This window comes from Macrobrachium rosenbergii, chromosome 53, assembly GCF_040412425.1.
Source record: "Macrobrachium rosenbergii isolate ZJJX-2024 chromosome 53, ASM4041242v1, whole genome shotgun sequence".
Classification (NCBI taxonomy): domain Eukaryota; kingdom Metazoa; phylum Arthropoda; class Malacostraca; order Decapoda; family Palaemonidae; genus Macrobrachium; species Macrobrachium rosenbergii.
Genome location: NC_089793.1, coordinates 42,979,827 through 42,993,952, shown reverse-complemented (window position 1 = coordinate 42,993,952; position 14,126 = coordinate 42,979,827). Strand labels below are relative to the sequence as shown.

Below are 14,126 nucleotides of genomic sequence, written 5' to 3'. Positions count from 1 at the left end.
ATATATATATAATATATATATATATATATATATATATAATATATATATAATATATATATATATATATATATATATATATATATATATATATATATATATATATATATATATATATATATATATATATATATATATATATTCCCAAGAAAAATATGAGATGTAGTTTCTACCTATCAAAACAATAAAGGCCTTGCCTAACTGACGGAATGACAGCCGATAGAAGGGCTTCCAAAAATTAATCCATTAAGATTAAGGTAGAGAAGCGAAGATAACGGGACGCCTTTCTTAAATAATAAATTCACTCCTAGCCGAAAAATATTCCTTACAAAAAACAAAGTTCATTCAAGTTCATCATGACAATTGAAGTAAAGTTGTCACCAAACAAATACTTCCTTTACTCTTGACTAGCATCACGTTGAATATAATTTACCCTCATCTAATTGAAAAGAAATGATCATCCGAGGGATAACGCAACTCTACAATATTTGAAAGTATTTTTTGTTGAATATTTCCCTTCATTTTTCACTGTCTTCTTCATATACCCAATTTTTTTCGTACAATTCGTAAGATTTAACAAACGGAAAATTAAAACCACATTTACTACATGAAGAGTTCTTTCGTGAAACACATATTCACCTCCACTCTCTGCTACTTTCCCACAGAATTAAAAAGGACTTTACAAACACCTACTACGAGAGCATATCACAAACAGCGGCGAAGGCCCATACAGCCATAAAACCCAGCAAGAGACGAAACACAACGCACAGCGATTCAATTAGTCATAAGTATAAAAAAAAGGACTCTCCAACCTTTGAAAAATCTGCCCCACTTCCATGATCTTTAATTCAAGTCGGACAACATCCACGGAGAGATGTACGCCGCCCTTGCAAAAATGGTTCCTAGACGCTTAAAACAGACGAAAACTTACATTAAATAGAGTTCCGTGAAACTTTGGAGCATCCTGCCTTGCTACGCACACACTTCTCATTCATATATACACATACACACTCACACACACACTCACACACACAAACCGAGAAAAATAATGTATCCTTCCGCTGCAGCTTGGTAATCTGCTGAAAAAAGTTAGGATAAAAACAAAAGGAAAAGTGGGAGGGAGGGGGAAAGGAGGGAGGAACCGGGGAAGGGGTTGTGGGAGAGGGCAAGGTGGAATGGAGAGAAAGGAGTATAGTTGGGAGCTGAAGCAGATTGAAGGGCGGGGGAGGAAGGGGTGGAATGGATAAGCCTTGTGCATCATCTTCAACTTAACCTTTTGGTAAAAAGAAAAATACGTTTGAGAGAGATAGAGCTGGGGAAGTTGGGGGAGGGGGGGCCTCTGTTAGTTTGGACCTCTCATTCACCCTCCCCACCTTCCCCAACCATCCTTCCAGGGCCCGATGCCTCTTCACCGGTGGCCGGGAAATGCATTAAACCTTTCCTTTTCCTGTCGAACTTTCTCGGGAAGGTGGATGGGGGAATAGCTCATAGCATCTGGGAGAACCAATTTTCCCTATGTGCTGTAAATTTTCTTGTTAAGATTAAATGAATAAAGCAAATAAACTGTCAAAGTATATAAACCAATAATTGTCAAGTAGAAAATCATCAGCATTACAGTTCATGAAAATACCATTTTACTCTCACTAAAAATACGAGAAGAACCGCAAAATAACATTTATATATTATTTTACAGCTCAAAGCCTAAATATGGCGAGCTGCAATGAATTGCAAACTTCTCGTCAAAATTCTTTTTATCAATAATTTTGGTTCTGTCACAAGGCCACATTCTCTGGTCTATTTTTGTATCTTCATGCCAGATTTATCCAAAGCAGCCAGTGGTGGCGGCAAAAGACAGACGCCCATGTTTGTCATCCAAGATCGGCACCTTTGTTCGTGAGGGAGGAGCAGCCTATAAAATGCATCCCTAAAGAACGACGAAAGAAAGCATATGCTGACTGGTGCGGGTAGAGTTATTTGGTATAAAATATTCTATGAAAAAAACATTCCTTAAATTACTTAGTTGTGAAACAGCAGTTATCAGTTTTGGAATTTGCTAGGCCTAGAGCATTGTAGGCTACAGCTTTTCAAACCCGAATCTACGGAAAACTGGGCGGCGTCCTCATTATTTCTATATTATTTGGTTAAATGCATATTAACTACTCCATGAAATAAGAAAAATGCTTGTTTACATCAAACGCTTCGGCCCTAGTGACAATATACTGTATGTAATTTTTGAATCCCCTATTAAGGGTACCACACAATTCCGGTAGAAATTGACAACACCTTTGGTCAAAAACAACGGGCCCCGCCTCCAACCACCAGTAGTGAAACATCAGTGAGGAAAATGACATTTTACCTCAATACTGTGCAAATTACTGTCCTCTAACATTACGTGAATAAACTCTGATATAAGACTCATTAAAGCAATCAATTTTTAACTTCAGTACTGAATTGAAGATGAAATACGGAAATCGAATAATCATTTAACATTTCTTTTAAAAAATTGTCCATCAATCCTCTAGAAATTAAGTTAAGGAATAAAATTACCAATTCAAAAATTAAAAATGAATACTGACTCAAGGTAATACCATACGTAATCTTTTTAGCCCTGATATTTTTTAAGTAACGCTGAATAACCAAATAGGAAAGCAATATTACTATTAACATTTTCTTTTTCATATCTGCCTTCCAGGTGAAAATATGGTTCCAGAACAGACGGACGAAGTGGAAGAAACAGGACGGAATCACCAACGCTGAGGCCATCGAGCATAAGAACGCGGCCACGGGCAAGAACAAGAAACCAGCCTCTGGAAGCAACAGCGCTTCCAGCGCTGCCAACTCCGGCGCTAACGCCCTTTCCTCCTCCTCCTCTTCCTCCTCCTCATCGGATCATAACAAGGTGAGCAACGGGGAAAAAAAATAGGTTTACGATTCAACTATGGAATGGGCAATGGAGGGAGGTGTCGGGGTTCCTGTGAGGTGGATAAAAGCCTGGAATGTGAAACTGCCAAAAAGAACTAATGGAAAGGCTACAAGCAAAACAAATATCCTAAAAAAGGAGAAAAAGTTCAAACTGAAAAGATTCTGGAATGGGACAAAAGGCCAAAGCGAAGTAGGGAAAGTCAGAAATATAGATATATCCGGGGCCGACAGGATTAAGAGGGTATACAGAAATAGTAACAGCTATCTGGAACAGTTGGTAAGGTAAGGATTTCTTTTCTAAAACTCAAGAATGAACGCAATTACTAAATAGCTGGAGATCGTTGCTCACTTCAAAACGAGGAAAATGGCGTAAGATTAATGAAGAAAATAATACTGAGAGCGAAGAAATTTTTATTTTAACAGCGGTGGACGTCCTTACAGATTGACAATAGTAATATAACAAGTAAAAAATACGCCGAAGTTTCTTCGGCGCAATCGAGTTTTCTGTACAGCGTGCAATGCTCTATGAAACTCTCAGCCAGGGCCCATGAAACTCTCAGTCTTGGGCCATGAAACTTTCAGCCAGGGCCCGGTGGTGGCCTGTGTTGTCGGCACCTATAGCGGTGCCAGACGCACGATCATTGCTAACTTTAACCTTAAATAAAATAAAAAACTGATGCTAGAAGGCTGCATTTTGGCACGATTGATGATTGGAGGGTGGATGATCAGTAGTTTTTAAGATCTGAGGCGGACAGAAAAGTGAGGACGGACAGACAAACAGCCATCTCAATAGTTTTCTTTTACAGAAAACTGAAAAGGATGTACGACTTAGAAAAAAAAATATGGAAAAAAAAGTAGTAGAGTCTGATTCCAGGTTACTTTTTCAAATATATACGCAGTAAAAACAACAAAAACAATTGGCCACCACATAGTAACAACTCGCACCCTGTAAAATCACCCTGAATTGGATCAACGTACAGAAACAATTATTTTTATAAATTAGACTTAGTTATATGCTTTCATATTCATTTGCTAATAAAAAGAAGCCAGCATAATAATAATAATAATAATAATAATAATAATAATAATAATAATAATAATAATAATAATAATAATAATTATTATTATTATTATTATTATTATTATTATTATTATTAAGGATTGTTTCAGAATACAAAATTCCAATAGAAGATTTCATTATTTCAATAGATTTTTATTTCTGACTGCCGGATAATAATAATAATAATAATAATAATAATAATAATAATAATAATAATAATAATAATAATGAAGCATTGTTTCTGGAGATAAAATTCAGCGAAATTCCGAGAGACTTGGACTTCTGATCCCCGATTCTTTCCATTCCAGGGACTGAATGCTGAGAGTTCTGCAGCTAACCCCGCTCCAAGCGACGGCGGAAGCTCCCCGACAAGCCCCTCTCAGGTAAGATACGCTTTCCTCTTCCAGGAGAATAACAAATTAAGTGGGGATTTCTCTCTCTCTCTCTCTCTCTCTCTCTCTCTCTCTCTCTCTCTCTCTCTCTCTCTCTCTCTCTGAAAGCCCTCCATCTCAAATAACATCACAACAAAATTCTCATTTACTTCCAATTCCATCACGGGGCGAAATGCACATCAGCGCACGAAGGTTTTCCACTAAAAATCTTTCTTGGACTTTAAAAGAAAAGGATACCAAAATTAACGATCCCCAGACCGCATGGAACAGCGAATGTTTCTTTCCTTCCCGCCACTGTCAGGATTCGGTATCTGCACTTTGCATCCATAATCCTTTCTTCGGGTTTAGGCTAGACACGGTCATTTTCCTTCCCATTGTCCTATAAATCTATGAATCTATACTTTTATACGTATACAGGACATATCGCAGAGGTGACTTTCAGGGGTCTTTCGTGGGAAAGGAGTGGAGGGTAGACAATGCTATTAACAGTGATGCTAAGTTCATTTACTTATTACCAAATTATTAAAGGAATAAGCCTTGTAAACAACAGGTTTACTGAACTTAGGTATTCTAAAATGTTCACTCAAAACTCAATTATTATGAATGAACTAACATCGGTTTTTAGTTTTTATATGACAATTAAAAAGCATCATTCACTGAAACTTTACTTGAAATGCAACCAGAAACATTTTACAACAACGGTAAAATCATAAAAAAAAAAAAATTGTCTTGAGTGACCCGCGCCAAAAGGTGAAAAAGAGGCTTCGGCCAATGATTCCTTATCTTTTCGACATGCTGATTCCAAAAAAGAGGCTGGCTCTTGGCAAACACTAGACAACAGTCGCTTCCAGAATCAATCCCCAGTTGCTGAGCCTTCTGGGATCATTACACTTGATCTTATTACTCGTATGTCCCGTGAAGATTCATTTGTAACTGCACGAAGCAAACTGTGAAGAGCACGACTCTGACCTGACAGCAACAAAGAAACTGAAAACAAAAGGCAGGATTCACACAGTGGTGAACCCCATACCCCTAACAGCATACCCAACCCATCTCCTCCAGTAACATGCCCACCAGGCACCGCCAGAAGTATAAACTATCCATTAAGAACAAAACACTCATAACCCAGATCGCATCCTGACCCTCCGTTTAAGTGAAACACCCTCATAACAACCTCCTAAATCGCCTCCACTCCTGCGTTGGTGAACATACGCTAAGAAAAACTCTCATTAAACTTTCAAATCGCAAACTCATTCATAGTTACTAAGTTTGGAAACAAAAGCCATGTAACCTTCGAAAGAAAAAGGTTACTGACTTTGCTCATTTTCATTGAGCAAAGGACCTCACGGGTTAACCGAGCATGCAAATAATAATAATAATAATAATAATAATAATAATAATAATAATAATAATAATAATAATAATAATAATAATAATAATCACTTCTATTACCTAGTTCAGTCCCAGCCTACCATCTTAAGTGCTGCTTCGTAAAAACCAGACGAACGATGGCGTCACGCAGGTGCCCCGATGCACGTTCACGTACACATCATATATGCACGGAAAAAGCCTTGTTAACCAGTTCGTGCCCGACGGTTTTCTCTGCTCTTTGTCGGGTACGCTGACCCGTCATCCCGTTGGCTGCGTGAGAAAGAATGTACGGAAGATGCTCCTCGCGATTTTTTCTTTTATATGAGAAATGTCAACAAATATTTCCATCGCACAAAAGTAAACGATCATGTAAAAACTCATACCTCCGTTTACACACACACACACATTATATATATATATATATATATATATATATATATATATATATATTATATATATATATATATATATATATATATATATATATATATATATATATATATATATATATATATATATATATATATATATATATATATATATATATATATATATATAATATATCGTATATATTATATACTGTATATTCTTACTAATCCATAACCCAATTTAAAAATTAGCGTTTAAATTAATATTAATAGCCATGAGAATCGGAAATACATTCTTTGTTAGTTCGAAGAGATCTAAATAATTTTTTTTTTCAATGAATTTATTCTAATAAAATCTACATAACATTTAGTATCCAGAATTTTTAACTATGTCATATCGAATATATAACAAGACGACTTCTGGCTAAAATCAGTTCTAAAACTTACGTGAGTTAGTAATGACCACAAATATTTTTAAAGCTTATCGACAAGATATTTTCCTGTCTTGAAAAATTCTCAAAAAAAAATTTATAATCTATTCAGTCTTTGAAGTGAGGTTCTGCTGTGTAAATTACACTTTTCATTTAGACTCTCTACAACAAACTTATTTTCTGATCCTCATTCTAAACACAAAATAGTCTCAAAAACTTTCAAGACAATTTTTCAACAGACGATACTGTCTCGAATAAAATTATTTTCAAGAAATTAAAATTTTTCTGAACGCATTTCCTTATAAATACATATTTGTGGTCCTTCAAGATCACCCTTTACAAGACTTTACAATTGCTCTAACAAGAATTTCAAGGGATTTTGAAGGGATTTTTAATCGTCTAGAGCGTAATAACTAAATTTTCAGAAGAATGCTTTTATTAGTTTTAAAATGCCTGTACCATATCAATCTCGAATTTCTTTTGCAGTTGAGCAATGGCGCTACCAGTGACCTGTCGAGCAGCGATGAGACTTCTCACGGGACCGGGGAAGGAGGAGGGGGAGGAGGCCGCCTGGTGATTTCACCTCCTCCTCCTCCTCCATCTCATCATCACCACCACCATCAACCGCCGCCGCCGCCGCCGTCGGATGTTCCCGAGGACCTCAGCAAGAGCGACTCCAACAACACCACCACCACCTTCGAGGACCGCATCGTCATCAAGGAGTTCGTGCCGTCGCCCATCGGCGGGTCCTACAAAAGCAACCTAACAGGAGCCTCCCCCTCGTCGGGCAACCCATCACCCACAGGAGGGGGGTCCATCTCTGCCCAGTCCTTAAGCCCACCCAAAACGCACTCCCTCCCCGCGACCACCTCTACCTCCCTTATAAAGCCAATACCGGGACCGATCTCGCCACCGAAAGCTTATGGGCCAAGAAGCCCCGTCCCGAAGACGCTCAGTCCCGCGGCCCACGCCCACAGCTCTCCTATCACGCCCCCATCGCATACCATCATTCCGAGGGTGTCTCCACCGACCAGCAGCAGCAGCACCGGCAGCGGTGTCGGAGGTGGAGGTGGGGGCGGCCCCGCTGGGTCCCTGAATATCTTGTCAACACCTACACCTTCTTCATCATCATCATCGCCATTATCAACCTCCTTATCATCAACACCACCCACAGGGTCAAAGGCCGCCGAAAGGACGCACTATCCTTCGCTCCCCGCCCTATGCCAGGAGACAAACCCGAAGGAAAAATTACACGAAAATGGGAAGATAGCAAATGACAGCGAGGCGTCATCTTGATAAAGCATCGCAACCCACAGTCATTTTTTTTAAGCTTTCTCTCTCCCTCTCCCGTTTCTTTCTCATACCTGTTCGATCGAGGGCTCTGTCAGTGACAGCTTCATTAATTAGGAGAGGATTATTATTATTTTTCCCATTGATGGTTTCTATCCGTATAGCTCCCCCTCCCCTCACACGCCACCATCCTCCTCCTATAAAAAAACATCCTTATTAAAATGAACCACTTGAAGAAAACGTGTGTGTGCTTGCGTGCGTGCGTGCGTGCATGCGTGTGTAGACGCATCTCTGATTCTCTTCTTGTTAGTAATTCGTAGAGACACAACACAAGAAAGGACACAAAAGGTGAGGTGAAGAAAACACGGATGAAGAAAAGGTGATGATGATTATAACGATGATGATGATGATGATGATGATGATGACAGTGATACAAAGGTGAACCGAATTATACCGTAAATTATTAAGGATTAATGACCAAAATGTACTTAGTGATCGTGATGCTGTATTGTCGTTGAATGAATTTTTCTCTTCCTTCTATTCATTTGATTTTCTTGTTCGAGACAAAGGATGAGAAAGTGCATGTCTTCAACCTGTTTGAGAGTAATGTTAATCATTTTCATCTTTGATGTGTTATTCTTTTATTTCAATCTTCTTCTGATTTTTTGTCATGTGAGCGAGATGGGAAATAATAATAATATTAATAACAATAACTAATAATAATATATGTTTGTTTCTTAAAATATGTTGTTTCTTAGATAACCAAAAAGAACCTCAAATGACTCTGGTGGCATATTAGTGATGACTGAACCTAAAAAAAAAAAAATAATCGTTACGGGAGTTGAAAATCCAATATTAGCACGAAAAAACACATGATGTAGTCTCGTGAAAATAAAGATAAAGAAACAAGGATAAACTACAACCATTTTTTGCAACTATATATATCTTCTTCATGCAAACCTCGGTCATTACAAGCATGCCACACAGTCAAGCTCATTTTAATGTAGTTTTGTTAAGTTATTGGTGCCATAAGAAATAAAAATATTTAATACAAATGGGAAAAGGCTGCAATGAAGAAGAAAATGAGTGTTATATTCAGCCTAAGGTGAAACAAAAAATTCAGGCTAAGAACTAATGTAACTAAGAGTCTTAAAAAAAGGTGAAATAGAATTTCATGTAATTTTTCAGAACCTTTACTTTTATGGGTAATGTGGAAAAGTACCTCCTCCCTCCCTCCCTCCCCTCCGTGAATATTATTACGAAATGAGAGATAAAAAAAATCCTTGTTTTATTTACATATTGCGAACGACAGCTTATAAATTCAAACAATAAGGATTCAAGATGAAAGTAAATTAATGATAAAAATACAGTACAAATTACAGCCTAGGTGCTGAAGTTTTAACACCTCAAATGAATTTAACCACAAATTTGGGAAAATATGACCATTTAAATGCAAAATCAGATATAAATTTCGAAGAGCAAAGGATTTTGAATACAGAGATAAATAACTGAAAATGAAAATGCGGGAGAGTAAACATGACAGCGATTAAGAAAAGACTAAAAATCCCTTACCACAAAATTAGGGAAAAACATAATCTCAAAATACCTACCGGAAAATGATACCAAGAATCCCTATCGAGGCATTAAAAAACACTTCCATAATTACAAAATTAACAAGTGGAACACATCATGTGACAAGTAAAAACTAAAACAAACTATTGCATTAACGCAGAAAACTTTCATGAAAAATTCCTGCTAACAAATAAATTCAAAGAATATTGATTTATACATCGCTTTTTAAGCGATGTATAAATCTGAAAGAGTGAAGCATTTGGAACAAACACTGTAAAGTGGGATTACAACAGAGAGTGATGAGTCAAGTAGAAAAATAATTTATTCAGTAAAGTTAGGCAATAAGGAAGAGAGAGTAATAAAATGACTATGAAGAACTGATTTCCTCTTTCTCTACGGATGCTGACATATCGACGGGGAGTGGCAAATCTGCCAAAACATAGCACGGTTACTCTTTTGCTTCATGACATTATTTTCTAATCGGAAGTAGGCATACATCTAAAATAACCGATATGATGATATTACTGAATACAGGGTATGACAAAACTGGTGATTATAATTTACAAGGTATTTCTCTAAACAGGTGACAGTATAAAAATTATAGCTTGCAAGAGGCGTGAAACATGAAACCAATGAATGTAAAAAAATAAATGGAAAATATACAAACGCACACACACACAAACACACACACACACACACACACACACACACACACACACACACACACATATATATATATATATATATATATATATATTAATTTATACAACACATACTTATGATAACGATTAAAATCAATTTTCATTCAACGTTTTTAGCGCAATTTATGAAGGTGGGCAACAGGAAAGAGGAGGGCCTCATCTGTATCTATACTTGATGCAAAATCAAACACACGTCGATTTCCGTCGATTTCAGTTATATTGGCAAAAAAATCGCTTTAGCCAACTAACGTATCAATAATAATTTTTCGATAAAAGTACAGTAAAAACAATCGTCTACCGTCACATGACTGACAACAAATTATACAACAATTTTTCAGTGTATCCAAAATTTTCCTTAAAAGGAACAACAATCAATCATGATAAACATTTGTCCTAGAAGAGAAAAAAATTATAATAAAAAATATCAATAATATAATGGCGAGACTTCAAGAAACGACAAGGTTAAGTGACCGAAAAGATGAATTTCTTCGGCGGTCTGAACGGAGGTACACTACCATATGCTCGAGAGGGTGGAACCAAACGAAGTCAATAACTGTCAGTGTTCGAATATTTACGAACTGTTGACGATATACAATACATACTCAGAAAATCTGTTTTGTCTGAGTGCAGTCATCTTAGAGCTTCTCGTGACTCGAGGATTAGAAGATAAGGAGATTGTCAGCAAGTGAAAGATACAGGCAGGTAAGGAAACGGGCTGGAATGACTGAATCAAAGAGAAAGTCATAACGGAAATGAACTTGATAAGATACGACGCAGAAAGTGGCAAACTGCGAATAAGATTACGCAGTTTGTACATCTAAGGTGCCATAGAAGGATATTCATAAACAATACGAAATAAAACATAATATATATTTGGCTAAGGAGTCACAGCAGGATACCTACGAGAACCGACGAACATAAAACGTAGAGTAAGTTTTGTAAAAACACTGGACACGATTACGAAGAAACCTGTAGTGACACACAACAACTTTCGGGCAGTTCCCTTATTCTTTATTTATATGTATATTTCACCTAATTAGTCTGACTCGATTCTGTTCCATCTTCCGGAAAGGACAAAAGTAAAAAAACACACCATATCAGAAAATAAATGTCTTCGATCTTAGCAGAGCCACTGTAACTAACGGACCTCGTGTTGAAAAAGAGCAAGCATACACGGAGTCTCCGGGTCACGTATCGCAAAACCCGCATTCATTGTAGAGCGCTGTCCTCTCTTTGTTGTTGTTGAAATGGACGGAAACAGCTTTTGAGATTAAGAAAATGAAACTTTGAGGACTGAAAAAATATTCTACAAAATAACAGACTCATATAAACAAACAGTTGGCAAATAAGTAGTTATAACGGGTTTATGTACTTTGAAGATGGACTAAAGCGCACTCTAACTTGGGAGCTCTCCTAAATTAAATCGGTTTAAGGTACGTAAAAGGCGTCTTCTGAAACGAAACACTGGCGCGCTGATATACTGGCAAGTTGGGATTTTCGTATGGCAAATAGTGTTCTTCATATCTCAAGAGTCGCGTAGTGCTTGTAAGTTGACTGAAATAGGAAGTCAGTGATTAGCTGAAAAAGTGTAGGTGATAATCGGTCGGAAGAACTTTGTTCTCCTAACATTTTTAAAAGGAAACTGAAGGGCAAGTTCCTTTAAAAAAAAATCTTCTGAACACAAAATCAAATAAATGTGTTAATCAACAATAGGGGCAGTATGATTTTGGGTAAATATATAAGTTTTGTTCTGAACTTAAATAAACATGATCAGTTATTGAGGAGGTAGTAATTACGTTCATTTCAAAAGAAGTGAAAATTTAAATGCATATTTTTTGAGATCAGCAATATGATATAAATGTATTCGGAAACCTGGAAAGACTCTTTATATGAATGGGCAAGCTCTCTGTATTTCCAGACTGGATAATTAGGCTATTTAAGTCATTAAGTAATTTCAAGAAGTCAAGCAGCGGTTAGAAGAATTAAACCATTCACGCAAATGGCGGAAGACCACACTTTCATTATAACGATCTATGACCAATTAAAACAACCATTAGATTACCTGTATCTTTTTTCATTATCCAAAATGAGCACACTTTCTTAAGGCACACACTCGAAAAAAAATGAATGCGCATTGCGCAATAATCTTATTAAAATTCTCAACTATCAAAGTTCCATAAGAATATATGTAAGTATTACGATGGCATGTCGCTAGCATAAATTATCCTAAGTTGAATTTGAGGATCTTGATAGCCCAAATTGACGTATTTTTGTTTGTCATCATCAATGTTGACATCCATTGTACAACATTAAGGCTATTCCTGCGCACGGATCATTCATTTTCCTCGTGAACAACCGAACGGCGGCACCTATTAAATAACATGGAACACTGACGGCGCCTCATCATATAACCTTGTGATCTCTTGAACGAACATTCTTGCAAATTGTAAAGGCTTTCTAAAGACCAACCAGGCATGTTGACCCTTTCTCTGTTTACATCCTTTTACTGTTCAGTCCCAAATTGGTTTAACACGAGAAATAATAATAATAATAATAATAATAATAATAATAATAATAATAATAAAAATGACCTAATGTGGCCGCTTACAGCGCTAACAATTTAAGCAGCGGAATTATACTGAATTTCTGAGGCTTCTAATGCATGGGGGAGTTAGGACACTTGTCGGTGGTAAACAGAAAACCTTAAGCGAAACGTAATTTCCAGTTAATGTAATAAGCCGCATATTGTGACATTAGCATCCTGTACACCGTGCGCTGTATGATGCATCTCCATGTAGAGCTACTGCGGGGTGTTTTCAGTGAACATATTCTCCTTCGGCCAACGTGGTGTTCTTCGACCATTTTAGTGCTAATCGACTAACCTGACATACTCGGTCAGCATAAGCAACTTTATTCAGCAAAGCTGTCTTCAATAAAATTAAGCTTCTTCAACCAGCTTGTGATCTCTTTGATCAGATTAAATAAATTCGACTGACAGAGCCCCTTTTCCTCAGAATAGTCAGTTTTGATGAAGAGCCTTCTTTCTCACCATAAACGTCTATCAACACAGCTCCTTTAATTTTGAGAGGGATAAATCCGGTGTAGTACTGGTGACTTCATAATGTAACATCCCTTACGAAAATATTTTGAAAATTATTTTCAATGACTCCAACAAATGGATTATTCCTGCAAATTACTCTATAGATATATTTCCCGAATGCATAACGACGTGATTTATAGACAAGACAAAGGGGAACGATTTATAACCAAGGTAAATCATTTCCAATGACTGAGTATTAAACGGATAATAAATTTCGTACGCACAGCACATCGGTTAGCTAGATGAGCCCCTAACTCCCGTGGAAACATGTACCAGTTGCCTCTTGAAGTGGCTTCTTGTATCCTTGTGTCTAGAATATTCAGAATAGCTACCTTAAGTTTTTAATTCTACTTTTTTTCACCTTAGTAGACAGGTAAAAGACTCCAGCACCCGGAACTTACACAATTTCATCATTAAAAGATTCATATTTATTTAAATGCTAACTTCTCTCTTGTAGCCTACAAATACATCTTCATAATTAGAAGGCAAAGACCTGAGAGAGAGAGAGAGAGAGAGAGAGAGAGAGAGAGAGAGAGAGAGAGAGAGAGAGAGAGAGAGAGAAATCTACAACAATTTGGTTGAAGTGGAATATAGCAAAAGCAAAGCATTCTGGATGCCCTACTTCTTGATATCTTGTACTAATATCCACTTTTGCGGGAATTAATAAGGAACACGAAGCAAGAGCTGCCTTCCTATTCTTCAGTCTTTGGATGTCTCGGGGCGATATCCAAGGGATATTTTCATGACAAGAGCCATTAGTCATCCACGACAACAACCATGAACTATCAGGTGACGAAATTCACGGGCGAGTGGAAACATTTGATAATATCCAGCGGTCGGTCATTCTATGACAATATCCATGAGATACCGGGTGACGATATCCATGGATCAGAAGCATTCTATGACAATATCCACACGATTT

General features: G+C 37.1%; 1 protein-coding gene across 1 annotated transcript in view; it reads left to right on the top strand.

Moving 5' to 3' along the window:
• Positions 1–8,574, top strand: part of LOC136834419 (homeobox protein ceh-22-like) — a 277,730-nt gene extending 269,156 nt beyond the window's left edge. Inside the window, exons 5-7 of the mRNA XM_067096998.1 lie at positions 2,690–2,896; positions 4,288–4,362; positions 7,028–8,574. Coding sequence (XP_066953099.1) covers positions 2,690–2,896; positions 4,288–4,362; positions 7,028–7,837 — 1,092 coding nt within the window. The 3' untranslated portion in view covers positions 7,838–8,574. The remainder of the gene's footprint in view (positions 1–2,689; positions 2,897–4,287; positions 4,363–7,027) is intronic.
• The last annotated feature ends 5,552 nt before the right edge of the window (positions 8,575–14,126 follow it).